This window comes from Blennius ocellaris (assembly GCF_963422515.1).
Source record: "Blennius ocellaris genome assembly, chromosome: 1".
In the NCBI taxonomy this organism is placed as follows: Eukaryota; Metazoa; Chordata; class Actinopteri; order Blenniiformes; family Blenniidae; genus Blennius; species Blennius ocellaris.
In genome coordinates, this window is record NC_137650.1 from 12,655,479 (window position 1) to 12,676,360 (window position 20,882).

At 39.1% G+C, this 20,882-nt stretch overlaps 1 protein-coding gene across 1 annotated transcript in view; it reads right to left on the bottom strand.

Moving 5' to 3' along the window:
- Positions 1–4,053: 4,053 nt before the first annotated feature.
- The window catches only part of ntrk3b (neurotrophic tyrosine kinase, receptor, type 3b), a gene marked incomplete at both ends in the record, with an annotated part of 279,095 nt that continues 262,266 nt past the window's right edge, over positions 4,054–20,882 (bottom strand). The window contains 2 exons of the mRNA XM_080500842.1: positions 4,054–4,239; positions 9,440–9,598. Coding sequence (XP_080356968.1) covers positions 4,054–4,239; positions 9,440–9,598 — 345 coding nt within the window. The remainder of the gene's footprint in view (positions 4,240–9,439; positions 9,599–20,882) is intronic.

The window sequence follows — 20,882 nt, forward strand, 5'->3', positions numbered from 1 at the left end:
TTTTTGGATTTTGTTGCACAGTGTTAGCTTCAATGCTAATGCTACTTTGTTAGCAATAAGGTAGCCAGATCCCATAGAAGAGCTTCTGATCTCTGGACTTGTGTCTCTGTGAAAATACCTAGTTAAAAAACATATAGTATATGTATTTTTAACACTTTGTCAAGTTATTCTCAGGGCCAGGTTAAACCTTCTGGTGGTCCAGTTTTGGTCCCAGAGGTGTATGTTTGACAGCCCTGTTGTTGAATATGTGTTGCACATTTCTTCAGTTGTTTTAAGCTGAAGTTGAAGGATAGCAGTCAATTGATCAAATTGTGACTGCTGAAGATTAACAGGGGGAAAAAAAAAGTTGTACCACTTCTGAAATAACAAGGAAAGTGCATGGCTGTCTGAAAAGAAGGTGTTTGATTGACTTCTATCATGTGGGGAATGGATAGAAGAGAAGCAGACGACACACAAACATACACTTGAAAACACGCCGTTCAGCTTTCTAAGAGATTTCCATAAAGACAAGATTTAGTCAAATTCACACATCTTTATAAGACAGGACAAAATGGAAAAGGAGATCGTCTGATTGTTTGAAGACATTTTCTTAAGAGAGTCACATTAATACAAAGATCTATCATGGAATACCAGTATTTTATATACTGCAGTTGTTATACCACATTTTTATATTCTGTAACATGTGTACATGGTAATATGACAACTTTGCTTCAAAAAGTGTTCAGTTAGTTCATCCAAGAAAAGAAACGGAAACCAAAAAAAAAGAAAAACTTTTTTAAAACAATATTTAACTCACTATGAAAGGATTACAATACCCTGCAAATGCTCACGGTCTGTGTCATAATGTCTTTAAGCATTTATCTTTACCACAAGAGAATACACAAAAACTCAACGCTTTGGGTAACTCAATGGATTTGATCCTGCCCTTCCATATAAAATAAAAAAAGCTGAATGCTCATTAATGATTTACATCACCCCGAAGGTGAATGAAGACAACACTGTGATACTGTGAGAGTTCATGTCGAGATAATAAGGAAGAGATGTGAAGAGTTCCACTCCAAAACGCTCTTTTATCCACAGACACCACAAAATCAAATTGTTGCCTGAGGTTAATCATGGAGAATAGTTTGTTTCCCTCCATAAACTGACCACATAATTACAATTCTTCAGAGGTGAAATCATTTGGTTTCAGTTCTGTTTACGGGTCTTTTTTTTTTTTAACGTGACATTTTAGAATGAAACTCTTCGTGCTTTCCAGTTCATTTAATATTGTAATCATCCCCCTAAAATATGCAAATGCAACAATAATAATACTGCACAGTTTGCTGATCCACTCCAGTGATTATTATTTCTGATGTATGATCCATAAATTAGCTAAAGTGTCAGCCCGCTTCAGGTTTTTAACCAGTGAGGCGGAACGCCTCACCGCCGGTGTACAGTAAACAAAAGCAGGCATGGAAAAAAGAAAGTGTTTCTTTTCACTGTGTCGGAAGCAACAGGATCCTGATGGAACAAACTAGAATGCTTTATGTCCAACATGTTAGGAAATATGACAATCTGCTTTCCTGCCGAGTTTGATGATCAATTCATTTAAAAACAACTCGCAGCAGCAGCTGTAAATTAGCTGCTGTGGTAATTGTAAAAGCAATACATTGTACAGGGTTTGGATATGGTTATTACAGTAAATTTTTAAAATGATCCTTACATAAGCAAGTAAAATCACATGTTTGTATGAAACACACACTCCATTTCCATTAAGACTTTGTGTTATTCTCCGAAAGGTAAGTAAATCATTTAGTTGAGTGAGCGACCGAGTTTCCTAAATAAGATATTTTAGATCAGAAATAACAGCTGATGACTAAGGTGATGCAATATTTCACACTTTATTTAAAAAAAGTCTGCCTTGACAATGTTCCTGAATTACTACCGTCCTCTCTGGTGGCCCATTTCCTTTCTAAGAAATTAAACTAGTATTATCATAAATCTTTACGAATTTACCATTGAAACCATTGAGAGAAAAACATGTACTATGACTAGCAAGACAACACAAGTGCTAACAGAAGCCTAACTTTGTTTTCTTTCCCATAACAATGAAACTTAAAGAAATATAGTCCATGACTTCCAGTTTGAATTTTTATGTGTAATCAGTCTAAATTAACCTGGACATGTGCGAAGTTATGTCTTGTTACACAGGTCAAGCATAACTGGCGAAAACTGCAGCAATTATCTAAACTGTTTAAGAGTAGATTTTCTTAAATTAAACAATTATTCCAAAAATTCAAATGTCAATTTGGTAAAGCAGTTACTTTAGTATTAACAGATTTCTTAAGAACTCAAATCCTTGTTAGCTTCACTCAGTCACTGGTAAATGGGAATTTCACAACTTTTGATTATAAAAGGGAGGAGCAAGTACATGAAAGATAGATGATAAACCAAAATAATCTTAGTTGAGGTCAGACAGTGTTAGCTTAGCTATCATAGTCAGCTGGTGGCAGAAAAATCAGATCATGTCCAAATATTCAAAATATAACAAAAACAATCCTTCTCATGAAAATCAATGCTAAACACACCTATGGTTTGTTTCCTGTCTTCAAGTGGATTCTAACTGAGGGTAGTAGTTCAGCTTCCAGTCTGTGGCTGAGCTAATCTTAACATCTCCTGGAGGTAGCGACAAATATCCGTACTCGTAACTCTGCAAGAAAGTGGATGATCATATTTCCCACAATGCCACACAGTTGCTTTGAGACTAGGCTGTGTAAGCGCGGCACACACATGAAACCAACAAATGATGACTCAGCTACAAAAATGTTTTCCTTAGCAGTTTTCCACACCGAAAAGCCTGAATGTCACGAAGCGCGTGTTGGAGGGGTGTGGAGAGAGCTATTACTTATAAATGCGTTCTTCTTCTTTTAGGAAAAAAAAATAATAATAAAGCAAACAAACTGGAAAGGTGAGCACGGGGCCTCCGTGGCCCCGTGGGAAAGTGTGGTGTTTGAACCATGGCTCTGAGTCGTCCCACCTCCTCCAAAGTCTGTGGCGGTCGGGTGGCGGCGGGCATCATGTGAATCTGTTATCGCTCAGTGCCGCTCACTCACCTTCACCACACAAGACAACACAACCAGCACTGACACGTCGGGGACATGGGGGGTGGGGGTGGGGGAGCTCCTCTCGACGAGGACAAAAACAAACACCATAGCTTTATACTCCAGCCGCCCAGATCACAGTCAGAGAAAGGAAAGTAACGTCGGAAAAAATAAGTTAACATAATTCTGACACATAGAATTTTACAATATGTACAATAGTTTTAAATTAAAATAGATTTGTCAGTTGTCTGATTGGGTAGGTCCTCTAAGGAGCGCTGCTTTATTTTGTTTTTTTCCTCCGCCCTTTCCAACCATCCAGTGTTAATCCGCAGAGTTACCGTGAAAAGCTCAGTGCCAATCAGAGTGCAAGTAAGGCTTCCTTCTTCCCATCCCTGCCAATAGTCTGTGGGTGGCGTCTCCTGGCGGGGCCGAGCCCTTAGCAACACTTGTGGCAGACCCTTCAACATCTCCACCCAAAAAAGAAATAAATATAAAATATATGTAATATTTCTATATATATTCATAAAACCAAACCCAGGATAGATTTGAACTCTGAAGTGTCCTCTCCATGATATAATCAAACTTTCCCCGACGTCGATCCGGTTCTTTGTTGTTCGTGTGTTTTTGCAGTTTTTTGAGGGTTGGGGGAGAAAAAGTATTCTTCAAACCTGTACATCTTATACGCAAGTAAACAAAATGTAAAAGTGCATGTTTATCCTTTTTTGTTGTTGTTTTTTCTTTTTTTTTTCTTTTTCTTTTTTTTTTATATGTTTTATCCACTATATCCAAAAGTGTTGCAGGCACTTAAGTCCTTCCCAAACATTGCAGGTGTTTTTCGACAGTGGAGCAGGTTGGTTTGGTTATTCCTGGATTCGTGTGGGTCCGTGTGTCTCTTGTCGAGGAACCAGGCCACCCCACGCCCTCTCTTCCTCCTCCTCTTCCTCCCGTCTCCCGCCCGGCTGGCTCGCTGCTAGCCCAGGATGTCCAGGTAGACGGGCGTGGCTTTCCCCATGGCGAACAGGACCTTCTGAATGTCCTTAATGTTCAGTCGCTGCTGCGGTTCCCTCTGCCAGCAGCCCAGCATGATGTCATACACCTCCTTGGGGCAGATCCGCGGCCGCTCCAGGACCCGGCCCTGGGTGATGCATTCGATGACCTGCGGAGTAGAACGAGGAGTGAGTGAGGAGACTCTGGTTGACTGATTGCTGTGGTTTGTTGGTAATGAGAAAGCGGTGACACTGAGCAGACCACCCTTTGAGGTTTGAGCTAATGAAAGTGAGATGAAAGAAATAAACACAAGGCATTCTCTCCCAAATTTGTGCGATATTGAGGGGGGAACTGGATCTTCTTTTCCTTTTCTGTCCCATGGCGCACGATAACAATAATAGCAAGTATCAGCAGGGCGGATGTTTGAGATGTTGCTAAAAGCCTGACTGATCACTTCTTTGTCGCACTAATTATCCTGATGACTCACTGCTGTCAAGACTATTTGACTTTATTATCTGGGTTTTTCTCCAGGCCGCTGTAGCTTGACAGATTGGATAGAGGTCTATTTGTATGTAATAAGTGTGGCTGCACAAAAAGCACAAGCAGTTATTTTTCTTAATTAAATTGAACAATTAACTAAAAATCAACCCCCTGTACCATTTTGTTACCGTATGTCCTTCACTATACCTCACACCTGAGTACAAGATCTGTCAAAAAGTGTGTCATGAAGATGAATAAAACATATTGAAGACATATTTATTTATTTATGTCACTGCCCTGGTGATAATCCAGGTCTAAAACCTTCTGTGAATTCCTTCCTCAGCTCTGACCATCACCATATTAGCCTACGATTTGCTTCCTTTGTTTGTTTTTACGTCACCGTAAGAGTTTGTCTTAAGTCTCTCACACACTCTTAAGTCATTCTGCTCTTCTTTCTATGTTTTCTAGTGCACATTTTGACTATTTTTTGTGACATTTTCCTCGCCCTCAAAATACAGCAATAATGGAGGTTGTTAATGGTACCATAGCAGTATTATGGTGTTATACAGTGACATCTGGTGGTCCTAAATGGTATGGACCAGTATATTTTGACAAATAACTCACTTCTTAATATGTGGCATGACCAACTAAACAAGTAAAAAATTATAGTCCAAAAAATACTGTGTTTTCAACTCATTATGTAATAATGCTGCATTTTGTAATAATCTGCTGCATGTTGTAATGAAATTCTTGAACGAATTTTATAATCAACTTTGCTGCATTTTGTAATAACTTGTCACATATTGCAACAGTCAAATTAATTAAGCTAAAGTGCCTTTGAATTCCTTATCATAACATGAACATGGTTGTGTTTTGGTCGATTTGGAAAATATACAAGAGTTAGTTCTAGGCGGACCTTGCAGATCCACACCACTCACACTGCATCAGAAGAGAGTAAGAGTACAGCATTCACAGCTGTTGCTGTTCGCCAACATGAATGGTGGCGTTATTTCCAAGTCGATGCTCTATTAGAGCTCCAGAAGGTGATGTGTGTTTTGTGGTTGTAATATGAATTTCCAAATATCATTACTTTTGCTAATAGACAAGGGCGAGTGGAAACGGGATGATTTGTCACCCCGACTCTCTCGTCTCAGTCGGAGCCTCGGATCTGAGTGCAAGACACAAATCCTCCACTTAACAAGCAGCTCAGGAGGACCGATGAGGTGAGACACCACAGGTATGAGCCGCTGAACGGAAGTGCTTTCTATTTCAATGAATTAGTTTTGAACGAAAAGTTTGTGTTGCAGGCAAAGTTATTTCACATTCTGAAGCTCTATGAAAACAAACTTTTGTTGATTATTGTTTTTGAGGCTTTCAGTCCTGCCTACCCCGGAGGATTTGAGCTTTTCAAACTTTCGTATTTCTTCTCAATTTTAACAGGATAGTAGTGACCTATTGTGTAACTTGTCATCCAAATGTCCTTTTAACACTGAAACACTGAAAATGATCTAGTTAGCATGCCAGGCCATGAGTTGGTTCATTGTTTTTGTCATGAACCCACATGCGCACAAAGACACGATATACTGTATGCTATAAATATTAACAATGACAGTGACTATCAACTATATTGTCAACTTTATTTTTTATAACGTTATTGTCCATCCATTCGCACATGTAGCAGCGTTTCAGCGTTTTCCCCCATTTCCACAGTGATGATGTCAGAGGGTTTTTCAAAAGTCCTACTGTGGAATCTGTTTGTAAAAAAAGCTGCGTTTTCAGTGGCTCTGAGCAGCGATGTGGTGTAAACAGACATTCAAAATGCGAGAAAAGTTTACATTTTTACTTGAAAACATTGTGTAAACGGGGCTTTCGGCTTGTTTATTGCTGACAGGACATTATATTGTTGTGGATGACAGTAGGACTCTTAGTTTCTTTGTATTCCAAATAGTGAAATCAGTGCAATTTTTGTCAGCTTTACACAATTTAACAAATGTTTCTTCATGAAAACCGTGTTTAAAATATTTCTAAATCAAAAATCAAAAGTCAAAAAATCTCCCTTAACAACACACTTGGGTCGACCTTCCCATTTATCTCAATGAGTTCCTTATAATGAGCGAAGGCCAACTTTTTTTCCTGACTGGGCAACTTTTAAAGCATTGAGTGGCTTTGGGTTTGATGTCAGCTTCCTTTGTTGTTGCCGTTTTTGTCCAATAAAATCTGCTATAAGCTAATGTTACAGTGATGCAACTGGTAACATTACATATATGATTGAAAATATCAGAGTATATTTTCCTGTGTCTGATGCGACTCTTTGAATGCCACTTTCCTTTCTGTGGATGATCTACTTCTGTGTTTATACTCTGGTGAAAGAAAGAACACTACAATTATACTTGTGGGTTTAGTGTCTCCATCAACTTGAATTGAGTTGACCTATTATGTTTCATGTAGTACAGAAAGTAACATAAAAAAGTAATTAAGTGTATGATTGCATAATATGGAATTCATAGTGACAGTGAAGAACATGCTGGGACTGAGCTGAAAGACAGAGGCCGAGTCAAACTGAGTTAGATAACCCTCCTCGCTCTCTGTACGATGAGCGGTGGCAGCTCCCCGCAGAGAGACGGATGAAGGACGAGGCCAAAGCCGTCCTGGATAACTCGTTCTCTTCCCTCCACAATGAGGCTTCTGCAGCTCATCCTCCAGTACACACCAACATTTGGGTCAGATTTAAAGACTTGCACTAAAGACGATCCCAGCCAAATTAACATTTATAGTAAAACTTTTATTCTTTTTTATTCAAATCAAAGTGAGGTAATGTTTACTTCGATGCTCAGCAAGCAAAATGCCATCATTTCATCATGGCAAGGATCTGGAGCCATGTGTGGCACATTAACCCCTCTTTAGTGACTCCTCAAGCTGTTGTATTAAAAAAAAAAAGAAAGAAAAAAAAGACGTAAATAAACATTATATCCTATTCTTAGTGTATTTGTAAAACAGAGAAACAAACCCATGTAGCTAAAAAAACCATAACACATCTAAAATAACAGAACAAAAAACTCCTGAACTGGACAAAATAAATTAAAAAGCTTAAATGCAAGAAATTGCTTAAAAAGTGACTAATCGGGTTAAACAGCTCATTACAACTGAAATGAAAAGACCATTTGTATTAGTGTGTTTTTTAATATCTGAATGTTTCTTTGCATGTTATTGATCTCTTAAACGTTCTTTCATATATTTATAGCGTGGCACATGCACGGACTGCACTTACAATTTTGTTATTTTTAACAATGACGATAAAGACTTCCAGTTCTAAAAAGAAAAGAGTTAAAAGCCTTAAGAGTGAAATGACTCAAAATGGCATAATCCGCATAAACTATTTTGATTTGGTTAAAAGATTTATAGGTACAATTACTAAAATTGGTGAACAAAACAGCTCAAATGGCTAAAACCAGTACAATTGTTAGAATTATTCAGACAGCTTAAATTACTAGATCAGGTTCCAAATGGGGGGATAAGGAAAACATTTTAAATGGCTAAAAAAAGTACAAAAAACAAAAAAAGGTGAACTCATTAAAATTGCCTTGCAGACTCTATTAAATTGTCTATTGTTCTGAATTATACTTTGACATTTCCATAAATGCTTAAAATTATTAAATACTTTTGAATTTAAAAAGTAAAGCTATGAGTTGTGTTATTAATTTTAAGTTTAAACATGTATTGTGGCTTAAGACTAATTTCTTAGGGTGGAAATTTTGCAGATGGTTCTTTAGGTTCACCTCTGATCTGGGGAAAGTGAGAGCCAAATATCAAGATATTGATTCGAGGTATTCCTGAGGTATTGATCTGATCTGTGACTTCTGTGAATATGTTGATGAGGTCAGAAGGTCTGATTTTACAAGAACACCCATCACTTGTTTGCATTTTGTCCTAGAACATACCCCCATTAATGAATTTAGGTTATTGTATTCCGCGTGAATGACTCTCATTCATAGTTCGCTGTGTAAAGGTGAATAAAATCAGGTAATCAGAATAAAATCTGTCATTAATCCATCACTACTACTGAGGAGCTCAGATATTACTGTGGAATATCTTAAACACAAGTACTATTCCAGTCTACATTTGTGAAAGATATAAATATTTTGTGAGGACAAAATGGGGGATTTTCTTGTTTTTGGCAGGCAGATAACACAGCACTCATCTCTTTACACTGTCATCAGATTTTGGCATTGTAGTTTAATCAGCTGAGTGTCTCACTGAGCGTCTGAGACGTCTGCTCTTCACGCAAGGAAATGTGGAAGTCCCAGTTTGTGTAAACTAATAATAAAAAAAAAAAAACCCCACAGCTTCGACGTTTCCATTGGAACATTTAATGTGCGACGCACGCCACATGCCAGGTTATTCTTTTAGGTCAATTTCATTTTCTCAATATGCTTGCTTTACAGGAGTAATCCTAATTGAATTTTATTGATTCAAAGCAGAGGCTCCGACGAACCCCCCCCCAAACCAATCATGGGTGTTATGTATTGCTGCCTCTTGTCTGGTTTGCGAAGTGGCATCAATTTATCACCTCATTGGGCTGGTGTGCGTATCGGAGCGAGTGAAGAAACAACACCAGGCAGTAGATTAAGCTACGCTCATTCAAACGAGCCATTAGAAAGCCGAGAGCTGAAGCTGAGAGGGGTATCCCCCCTCGTCCACTGCACTCCACCAGTGAGCTTTTTCATCTGTTCTGCAACAAACGGTTCAATATCTGATGTTTGGAAATGGAAAATTGACTGCTGAATGCCCCGGAGCTACGAATTCCAGTACAAATCCAGATGGATCCTGCTTGATAACATATATATGTATATGTCACAGGCTTATCTGCATGCTCGGGGCTCTTTGTGTACCTCGTTGTTGCCCAGTTGAAACCAGGGCTGCTTCCCATAGGTGAAGATCTCCCAGAGGATGACTCCGAAGCTCCACACGTCGCTTTCCGTGGAGAACTTCCTGTACATGATGCTCTCCGGGGGCATCCAGCGAATCGGTAGCATGGTGTGTCCTCCAACCTGAAAGGACAAGGCATTGTTATTGCGAAGATAAAAGTATCGTAACGAAAATATATATATATAAAAAAAAAAACACAGATTAGAAAATTCAGTCGTCAACACGGCTCGCAGGCGACCGGGGATTAAGTGTCCCTGCGTGTACCTGATACGCTGGGCTTAACACTTCATGAAAGCCCACTGTGCTGCCGGATGTTGACATTGATGCAATACAGGAAAACGCTGACTTCTCCACCACCTGCTCCGTATGTATTGAATCAGTGCAAATTCTTTAGGTTAGGGTATTAAATCGGCCTTTTCTGCTCGACGTAAAATCGCAATCTGCGATCCCTTCTATGCAGAAGAACAGGCGTTAAGCTGAGGATCAAAGTCTCAAAGCAGGCAGTGTGTGCTCATCGGGTTTAAAAAAAAAAAATAAAAAAGGTTACAAAAACTGCTGAACACACACTTGCACATCCTTGTGTTAAATATCAAAATGTTCACCTTCTATGTTGTTTAAGAGGTCTGCATGGTGCAGGTTAGCACGGTTTAGACACGGGAGATATTGACTGCCTGATGTCTTCCCTCGCTGTAAATCCTGCGTGGCTGGGTATTAATCGATTGAACAATCAGCCATTAATCATCAGATCTCCATTTGGCCGGCATTGTTTTAAGATCTATTTCCCATTCGTGTCATCGGCGGCGCTTTAATCACAGCAGAGACGAGGAAGACAAGACCGATGTGGCAAAGAGCGGCAAAGTATAGCAAGTTTCAGCGGGGAGTGTAACTCGCCGTGATTTCCTGAAGTTCAGGAGTCAAAGTGTACCACTGACAGATAACGCCATTATAGTCCCCTCCGAAAGTATTGGAAAAGACAGGTTTCCAAGTAAATTAAATTAAATTGCACCACTTGAAATAACTGCATCAACCCTGATTCACTGACATCGACAAATTGTTGGTTTCTCACTGTATAATATTCTTTTAGGCTTTTATCACAATCCCCACTACATCTTTCTTCCTTTGGTCAAAGGGAACCACTTTGGGGTTTTTATTTCACTTGCATGAATAACGTTGAAAGAGCAGGAAAACCACATTAGATGTCTCCAAAGTCGGCACATTACAGTAATTCCTTTCAAGACTTGCTGATGTCAGACCTTCTTGCATTTCTACAAGTAGCAGCACATTTCAGTACAATCGTCACCAAAAGATGAGGAGGCTGCTGTCAAATTACAACCAGTGACTGCTGCGGAACTGTCATTCTACATGTTAGTAGGAACTGGAATAATAATTCAACTTCCTCGTCTGTCCATACAAACGTCTGCGTACTCACCATTTTTATTGTTCTAGTGTTTTGTTCCCTGCTGTATGTATGTGTGGTCTCATTACAAAAATGAACAACAGCTCCCACCAGTGACCGTACATCACAACTACATCATTTTCAGTGTTGCAGAACTTTCCATGTAAATCGCCATCTTCTTTTCAAAACATGGCATTGTAAACGCAAAGCTTTTTTCAAACAAAAACTCAAAATGATGTGTTTTCACTTGAAACGTTGTGTAATTGGGGTCTGAATCTACACCAAACAACAGTTTTAATACAGCATATGGAGAAAATGAACAGAAGTTTTTATTGTAGTTTTGCCAAGTTTGTTGGAATTTTGTCCAAAAACTTAAAATGAGGGCGGATGCAATTAAAAATTGGCACACCATCATGCCACTGGAGAACAGCCAGATTGAATCCAAGCTGTTGAATATTGATCTGAATCGAATGGCGGCTGCTGCGAGCAGTGCTGGTTACTTACATGCAGGACAGTCAAGCTATGTTTCGACTCAAATAAGTCAAAAGTTCAAACCTTGACGGAGTTAATATAATCTGCTTGTCCTGATTTTTGGGACTAAAAATGCCAACCTCCATGGTACCACATACATAAGCAGCATTTAACAGCTGATATATTGAAGATTGTGATAAAAAGCTTCAAATAGCTCGTATTTATAACAATTTCATTCAGAGAAAAACAAACAAAGAGTGCTAAATATTGACTATTCCAAACTCTTTTTTGAAAGACTAATCAACCTGTATTGATACAAATTTTTGTTTAGACAAAACAGAAATTATTTGCCAGATACCTGATACTACAGGTTGACAGACTGTATGATGACAGGCTTCAATAAAGCTGGAAACTGGTAAAAAAAAAACATGTAAAAAAAAATAACATAATATAATAATATAATTAAAAAAACACTTCCGGTGAGGGGCTTTAAATAGACACAATGAAACCCTAAAATAAAACCTTCAGAGTGAATATTAGGATTTGACCGAGCTGACACTTCTCCGTTTTTTTTACCCATCGAGGCCTTCGTTAAGTTGATGTTACGTTTTGGATCACTTTGAAAAAATTACAGCCAATACGTTACAACACAAGAGTTAAGAACTACAAACGGTTGTTGCAGATCTCATGTCAAATTCTATAATATGTAATTAAAGGCTTTGGTCCTCTCTCTCGACCAGAAAAATTACACAACTGTTGCTCATATTTTGTTCATATCTGACAAAAATAAACACCTCAGTTTTTGAGTATAAACAGACTTTTAGAAACAAATTTCTGCTTCATCTACTGCTTCTACAACTTCACTTTGGACGTAGTCTGCATGTTCAATAGAGGGGTTTTTAACATTTTACTTGGGTGTGGGTGCTTTAAAAAACCTTTCAGACAGTCAATGGTGAAAAAAGATCCAAGTTCACATCCTACCTGATAAACGCCAGAAGGTACAGTAATGATCGTCATTTAATGTTTAAGATCTGCTCCACATGTTGCTGTTGTTATTGAGACAGTTGGTCAAGATAATAATAACATCATCCATGGTCCATGTATGACCAATGAATACATTCATTCATCCAGCCTCAGTTAGACTTGAACATACCATGAAGGTTGAATTCATCAGAAAAAAAAAAAAAGTCTTAGCATGAAGCTTCACTCACCCTCACATGGTTCCACCAATCTGTACCTCTGAGTTACAACAAAATCAAATTCATTTAATCATATTAAGCTCTGCCTCCAACCTCATTTACCAGCTCCACATCTGTGTGCCTTCGGCTGTGGCCGCTGCATTGCATTTTAAGTATCTGCGCTCAAGTCTCACTAATTATCTCTTAGTTTTGCTGCACACTCATTGCACATTTCCTTTGAAAGTCAAACCTCATTTCTATGTGTCAGTCTGATGCGGCAGATGAAGCTTCTGGATGCTTTTAAAGAAACACGAGATTTGTCGGTCTGCCAAAATGCGGCTATTTCCTGAGCATTCATTCACTACAGTAGCTGTTTGTACACTACATCACGTTTAAATGCTGAGTGTGAAGCCTCCGTTTGCCTTATATCAGCTTTCCCAGTTTGCCACAGACCTGCTTGTCATTATTCCCTGTGCAAGAATTGTCTATTAGCTTCTTTAAACTAGAAAATCTCCTGTCCAAAAATATAGTATAAATATGTTTTTTCCATACCTTTAAGGAAGACACAAACTAATCATCATTAGTTGGCAATATTTTGTGAAAACATAAAAGTTGTCAATGGGACAATGTCCATGCATGCGTATTCAAAATGAGTGCAAACATTCAAGTGATTTATTCCCAATGTTCATATCAGCATGAATTTAGAGTTTTGATCGTGTCAGATCCTACATATTATCCATGATTTAAGATAGGTAAAACACTTTACTTCTGGCTTTGGTTGGTTCTGCAGTATCTGACAGTTAACAATCCTTCAAAAGGGTCAACGGGAGGAGCTACGCCCATTTAAAATGTTGGCTGTACCTATGTTTGAAATTTGACTGAGAATGAGTGACTGAAAAGGTCAAAGGGGCCCAACACAGCACTATGAGGAACTTTCATAAGCTTTGTTGTCACGCCCACAAGTATTTGCTTTAATTTCTGCAATGACATTCTCTGTAAATGACATGCAATACTTTATTAGAGGTATTTTTCAGCAATTAGACATTGGAGGTTGTTAACGAAAACCCATCCAGTTTCGGGTATCATAAATAATCCTTCATTTAGTGTGTTGAGTATTTATTGAGCAGTGATATCCCTGAGCTTTATGCCTCCCTAACATTTAGCAGAAATCAATATTTGTATACAGGGCTGGTGGGTCAACAAGACTGTTAGACACAGTTTTGCACATCAACACCCACATGCTGACGAGGAATCTAAATCATTCATTAAGCAAACAAATGTCAAAAGTTTTGCTTTGTTTTGGAAAAGCAAATAAGCACTTTTATTCTTGTTTACTCTACTTCATGTTTAGAGGCATCAGTTAATGCAATTAAGTGCGACTTGAGATATGCTTGTGCACACAGTGATACAGGTTTTGTAATCATTTGAGTTCAGTGGCCCTTCTCACCTATTAGGATTTGCTCCGAATCAGATGAAATAATCTGGTTTAGATATTTAACTTTAACCATGTTTTACACCATCCAAATCTAGATTACTGCAACACGAACGAGAAGAAAAAAGCCCAATAATCAATCTCAACAAGTTCGTCGTCGAACCAATTGGATAGAAGTGGGACCAACATCAGAAATAGTCTTCAATTTGCAAATTGGATTTGCTGGAGAGACTATAATGTGTATCGAAGTGTGTATAGAGTTCCAAATGCTCTAAAATCATTTTATTCTTCTCACTTATCAAGTTCCAGCTATGTTGCTGAGCATTTTTCATCTGCACCCTGCCTCAGATTAATACATTTACAGATGTTTCTAGCAAGTAGAATAGAATAGAATAGAATAGAATAGAATAGAATAGAATAGAATATAACTTCATTTACATAGTACCTTTCACAGACACGAGTCACAAGTTGCTTTACAGCACTAAAAACTGAAAAAAATAAAACAGAGATAAGCTAATTCAAAATATAGAAGCAAGAAAAATATACATAGTTATACAAAACAGTATAATCGAGCAGCTACAGTTACAGCCTGCCCGAATAAACATGTTTTTAGCTGCTTCATAAAAGTACCAAAGGAGTCAACAGATCTCAGCTGAAGGGGAAGAGCATTCCACAGCTTTGGTGCAAGAGATTCAAATACACAATCACCATGGGTTTTGAGCTTGGTGTGTGGGACTGCAAGCAGCATTTGTTGGCCAGACCTGAGCGCTTTATTTGAGGCATACAGATGAAGGAGGTTGGAAATATAAAAAGGTGTTTGGCCACGTAATGCTTTAAAAGTTAGCACTAGTATTTCAAAATGAACACAGAAGGTAACCGAGAGCCAGTGAAGGGAGGATAGGAAAGTGGCAATGTGGGCTCTCTGGGTTGTTCCTGTGAAAAGAGCTGGCCTTTATAACCATATGGCCTTCCACTAAGTTCCATTTGAAATTGAAGGCTTTTTTGGGTAGGCATTTGCATGAGAGCATAAGAGCTGGCAACCACAAAAACCCAAACCATGAACTTTCAGGTTCACAACAATGGTGTTATTTCAGTGGCGAAATTGCAGGAAATAGTATATTTTAAAAAATGAGAATTTTGCCCAACAAGAGCATCTCTCTCTTTCTTGGTTGCCTTTTTTATGTTTTCTTCTCACTCTTGGTCATTGATGCACTCTTCCTGAGCCCTGCTGTGATTCTGAGCTCACCCAACATAACACAGTGTTATATTTGTGCCACAAATTCAACTAGTCAAAGCAAAACAAAAACAAAAAACCTCGGTAAAGAAATTAATCCCGGATCGGTTTTCTCCGTGAACTACATCACTGTATTTTAGTGCGATAAACTGGCCAGATGTACCTTTTTCACCTCCTGTCTCAGATATCAAAGGTGTTTAATAAATTCTTAAAAATGTCTGGCTGCTGCTATTAAAGACTCAAACCTGATGTACAATTACTGATGCAACTATAAAACTAGCAAAGTAACATCGACATCAAAAGCAACAGTTTCAACAACAATCTATAATTTGTGTCAGTTTCTATGTGGACGATTCTCTAATATCCAGTGAACAACTGATTGTCATGATGCCCCAACCAAAAAAACCCCCAGATACAATTAAATACATATAAAAGTCCAGAGTAATATATCTTTTCTCTACTTTTCTGAGCACTATTTCGACATTCCCGAGGCATGTTCTATGTTATGATAGGCTCGTAATAGTTCTCTCTCGTGTGCCCCCTCAAACTTCTGTGCCAGGATTTCACTGTGGTCTAATGGAGGAAATGAACACTGACTTATGCTCCACCTGGTCTTATTACCGATGACATGTTTCTGTATTGTACACAACATTAAGCCAATAGTGATGCCGGGACCAATCCCCCTCGTAGCGTCAAGCCTCTGGGTGGAGCTCGGCTGGGTGGGCTGAGTGCAAGGTGGAGGAGTCGGTGGGAGGCTGTATACCAATCTGTCCCCTTGTGGAGCTTTATAGAGATTAAACAAAATTAATTAAGTTCCTGTTAGTCTAAATGACTTATCTGAGGTCCACCCTGCCCATTCCACGTGAGGCTCAACCTCATTCGATGCATACTAATGATCTGACAGGCGAGGACTGCTCGAACCGGCTGACTCGCTGCCTCCCAAATGATTACATGCTATCACCTTGGGTTTTCGTAACAAGGCCATAGCAATTAGCCTGGAACATGGGGGGAGGGGAAAAAAAAAAAACAGCTGAACACGTAATAAAAATAAAATAATTGCCTCTGTAATTATCCTCATCTTTCTCACTCAATGTCACATCGAGAAGCTGGCAATCCTCTGCGGGGAGTGAGGAATGAGTCTGGGGCTTTTTTTTTTTTTTTTGCTGCGTAAACTGGATTAGTGCTCTGCCTGTCCCACCGTGGCAGGGGAGTGATTGGATTAACGGCGTGGAGAGCACAGCAGCATGGCAGGGGGATAGATTACTAGCCCAGTCGGGCTCTTCGATGGGCGCTCGGCGGCCTGCGGGGAGCCCTGGGAGGGTCTCAGACATCTTAAAGGGCCCTGATAACCATCAAGACACACACTTTCTCTCTGTCTCTCTCTCTCTCTCTCTCCACTCTTACCGAGCCGCTATCTCCGCTCTTCCAGCTCAAACAGCAAGTGAACACAAGTTCACTTTTAGAGGCTATGATGTCCATTAGGTTTCTACCTGCTGCGCTGCTGCCAAGTGGAGATAAAGTGGTATCTACTCTGGCCGGTGCACGCCGGTGGGTGGTGAAACTTTCTGAAGGTTTTCCAAATACACACAACACAAAGTACATTTCTGCTATCATGCAATTTACGATTCAGGATTTTCCTTATTTAGCTCTCCAGACTGACAATTCAAAGACTGGAAAGGTAGCTCCTCAGTTTTTCCGCTGACTTTGCGACTGTGCCTTGCCTATAAAATATTCAAACAGGCGATTAGAAGTTGCATAGATGGTGTGGAACTGAGAAAAATGAAGGTGGCCTGAGACAGGCCTGCCAAACACATTGTAGTGCATGGGCACCACATGGCCCAATTGTATCTTGATTGGGCTGGACTGGTAAAATAGTGCCTTATTGTGGCACAGAGTATACACAGTGGTGTACAGTCGGGGGCACTAGCCCCGTAAAAAAATATTTTTTTTTTATGTGTTGTGGTGTCATGTTGGTGTGGATGAAGTACTGATGCATAATAGTGGCCTTACATTGGATTCGGCTTGTGTTTTTACTGTAGGAGATAATGTGCGGCTGCTGCATTGGCTGTATGAGCAGCAGCAACAATACTTTTTTTGGAGGGGGGTTGTATTTTGTTACTGCTGGCCCTGACTGAAACACCACCGCACGCTGCTGAGTATATGTGATGAAAATGTCAATATTTTCGCAAAACAATCATGACAGAAAATGACTACAACCTCAAAATATATAACATTTTATTGAAACCGTCTGGTTCAAAATGCAGTGAAATGTCTAAAAATGTCTCTTGTGGCTGTTGCATTATGCAGGTTTTTATAAACTCACTCTGACAACATAGCTTTGAGTCAAAAGCTAGTATGCATTTTTGCAGTTAGGTAGCTGGCTTTCATGGAGGCATCACAGATATCTTAGTTCAGGTCCCAGTACTGCATTGTGCACTCTTAATTTCTCTCAAAAATAATTTTTTTCTTGGACATTTTTAGGATTTGCTTGGTGGTTGGGCCAGATTGGAGCCTCTTGTGTACCAATTTTGGTCCTCAGGCCTTATGTTTCACACCTATGTCCATTGGCAACAGATCTTTTAATAACAGGTGATGATGCATTCATGTGTATTCAGGTCCATATTCGATAATTCAGATATTTGCTGTGTCAAGGACAAGAAGTTTGGATTATGTTTTGAGCCCCACTTTACAGAAACCAATCAGTGTGCCATCTCCCATTCCAGTTACGAGCTGACGGCTCTGTGCTTTGTTTAGGAAGCCAAAGTGGACAAACAGTAGAAACAGAGGCTTTCATGGTTCATGGAGTTCATGAATTGAGGGAAAACAATATAAACTGCTGCTGGATCGTGACTCAGAGAAAATGTACATACATAATGAAGTCACTGCTGTTCTTCCACATGCATACCTCCACTTTGGGGATGAACACAGAGATCCTGCTGCAAGCGTGTCATGAATTTCAAAATAAACCTCCTGCTCGTTGCGAGAAGCAGCAAACAACTTTTTAACAATCCGGACGTGCATACTTTGTGAGCAACCAACTACAGATTTCAGCTTAACTAATAAGTATTCCTAACTCATGACAAGGAACCATTAGCCTTTCTGACCATAACTCTTTTTTTAGATAAACTGAGCACAGATGAAGACTGTAGCTACACGGCATGTGTGCTTCACTGGTAATGATTTGGCCTGACTTAGGCCCTGTTGATATGACAACATTTGAAGTGAAAACAAATCATTTTTGTCTAACCACACATACATGCATGCATAAAACATTAACAATAGTGAGCACACAGACATTTGTCTGGACAGATGGCGTACTAGCATGTCCCAGAAGAATATGCACGATGGGGTCATGTCACTCTGGAGGCCGCCATTGTTGTCATCATTTATGTCGCGCATATTGAGAAGAACTATTTACAATAGCTGTGGTGGGCATGCACAGTAGCAGCATTTTAGAGAAGCTGCTTTTTTCTCCATTTTCAGTCTTCCTTTTTCTGTTTTGATTTAAAAAATGTTAGTCTGAAAGGAGAAATGCATCTTACATTGCTTTGTATGATTTTTTGTAACCAGAGTTGGCTTTAAGTTCTAGAGTTCACAAGTTGGTTCAGACTGAATATTTGAATTCATCAGGCCATCAGGCCATCATGTCTTCAAACGATGACAGTGAACACACAGGTGGGTATTTATTTGGTATTCAACAAGGCTGATAAGCTGGTAAATGGCAGAGCCTGATATGATATTCAGGTTTTCTATCTGTAACTGTTGTGAAGCATAAGCCACATGTAATAATTCGGTGAAAATAATGCCTGCACATACAATCTGAGTGAAAGTCTTTCTGAGTGACACCTATCTTATTTTCAGCTCAACTTTAACAAATTGTACTGGGATAAATTGTACCCTTGAAATGGTTACAGGTTGGCTCCACAATGTAAAATTTCACAAATAAGATGACTAAAATTCTATATCATAAAGATCCCACTGTGTTTTATGGAGAAATTATAATATGTTCTCAGTCTCTCAATAAATGTAAAGCAAAATTCTAACTTCATGTTGAAATTCTTTATCAAATTCTGTATCAAATCAGATAAAAAAAAGCAAAAAACAAACATAACCACATTTTGTAACCTCAGCAAAAGGTAATTTTCAGTTTCTCGTCCAGATCTGGGTGAAACTGGGTCTTTTTCTGTTAGATGCAGCTTATATGACTCCGTTAAATGTTTCCACAAGAAAAGAAAAGACTTTAGGAGGTTACTGCTTCCAACCAAAGACATAATCAGGTCACTTTTATAGACTCTGCACTGTTAATGGAGGCTACAAAACATTTTGTAAATGCATAAAAAAAGTTTTTAAAAACTCTTGGAAAAGGTTAAAAGCCTATCACGCCAGGCTGCGCTAACCACCAGCTGGGTATTGCATCAACATACATTGTTCAACCGTCAGCATAAAACAAAAAAGGCATAAAAGGTCCCAAATAAACAAATTCAGCTTTTGGGCAAAATAAATTCCTTCATCTGTAGTATGTTTTCGTAAGTGTACAAATCCATGACAGCGCGATCCTATAACACAGCTTGAGTACAAGGCTAAAATACAGAGAGGGGGAAAAAAAAAACTCAAGGGGAGAAGCAGAGCTGAGTTTCTCATCTCTTCACGCAGAAGTAATAAATATGGCCTGTGTACTCATTAGCACAGAGCTGCATACAGTTTTGAGTAGCTTGTGCTTAATAATGCAGGAGAGGAGCGTCTGTTTGATCCTTGAAACAAGAGAAACCTGGGGACCATTTTTCTTCAAAGCAGTGCAGGTAAGCAGAGGCTTGCTGGCAGAGTCACGAAACAACAGTAAGTCCTTAAAACTGAGTGATTAGACTGTAAAGTTGTTTCAGTGTGTGATAGTCGTCTGTTCGTGACTCAGAAATGCAGATTTTTGGCAGAATACTTTCCTGCTAAACGCTGAGTGCCATATTTCACATTCCAATGCCTTTATTTACCTAATGAAGGCGAACTGGACGTGTTTTTCTTTCTCGGCACCGTTCTGCTTTACATTCAGACAATATTGCGCTCTGTGAAATGAAGAACAAGGTCTGCCCTCACTAAATCAAAACAGTGAGGCTTCAGACAAGCCTCTGGTGAAAACTCAAGAATTTTTAATATCCTTGAACAAAAAAAAAAAAGAAGTTAAAAAGGTTGGCCTCTGCATCTTATTCTTTGAAAGAAAGCAATATGTTACTGTCAATGTTTCCATGCCTTATCCTACCTAAACAGAACTTTGCTGAGATTTGTTTCTTTTTTCCACACCACCGGGAAACCGGATTCGCCAGAAATTACAAAAACACAATTAATTACCGAAACAAACGAGGGAGCAGCTGTCTGAGACTCCTCACTCATCATAACCAATGAATATTGCACAATTGTAACTGGGTAATACAGGAACAATGACAGAAGGAAATTAGCTGTCAAATTTACTGCTTTGTATATTGTGCTCATAACTCCGCTCTGTATTAAAGAGGACATGCAATACAAAGAAACCTGTCACCGCACTGTGGGGGAAATATTACTTCCTATAATGACATCTGAGACCTGCAGGTTGTCAAAGACCCGGCATGAGCTCCTCCATCTGTCTCGGAAACATTTCTGCAGAAACAAAAACAAAAAAAGGGAACAAAACCGTTTGCATTTAACTCAATCTTGCCCCCCCCTT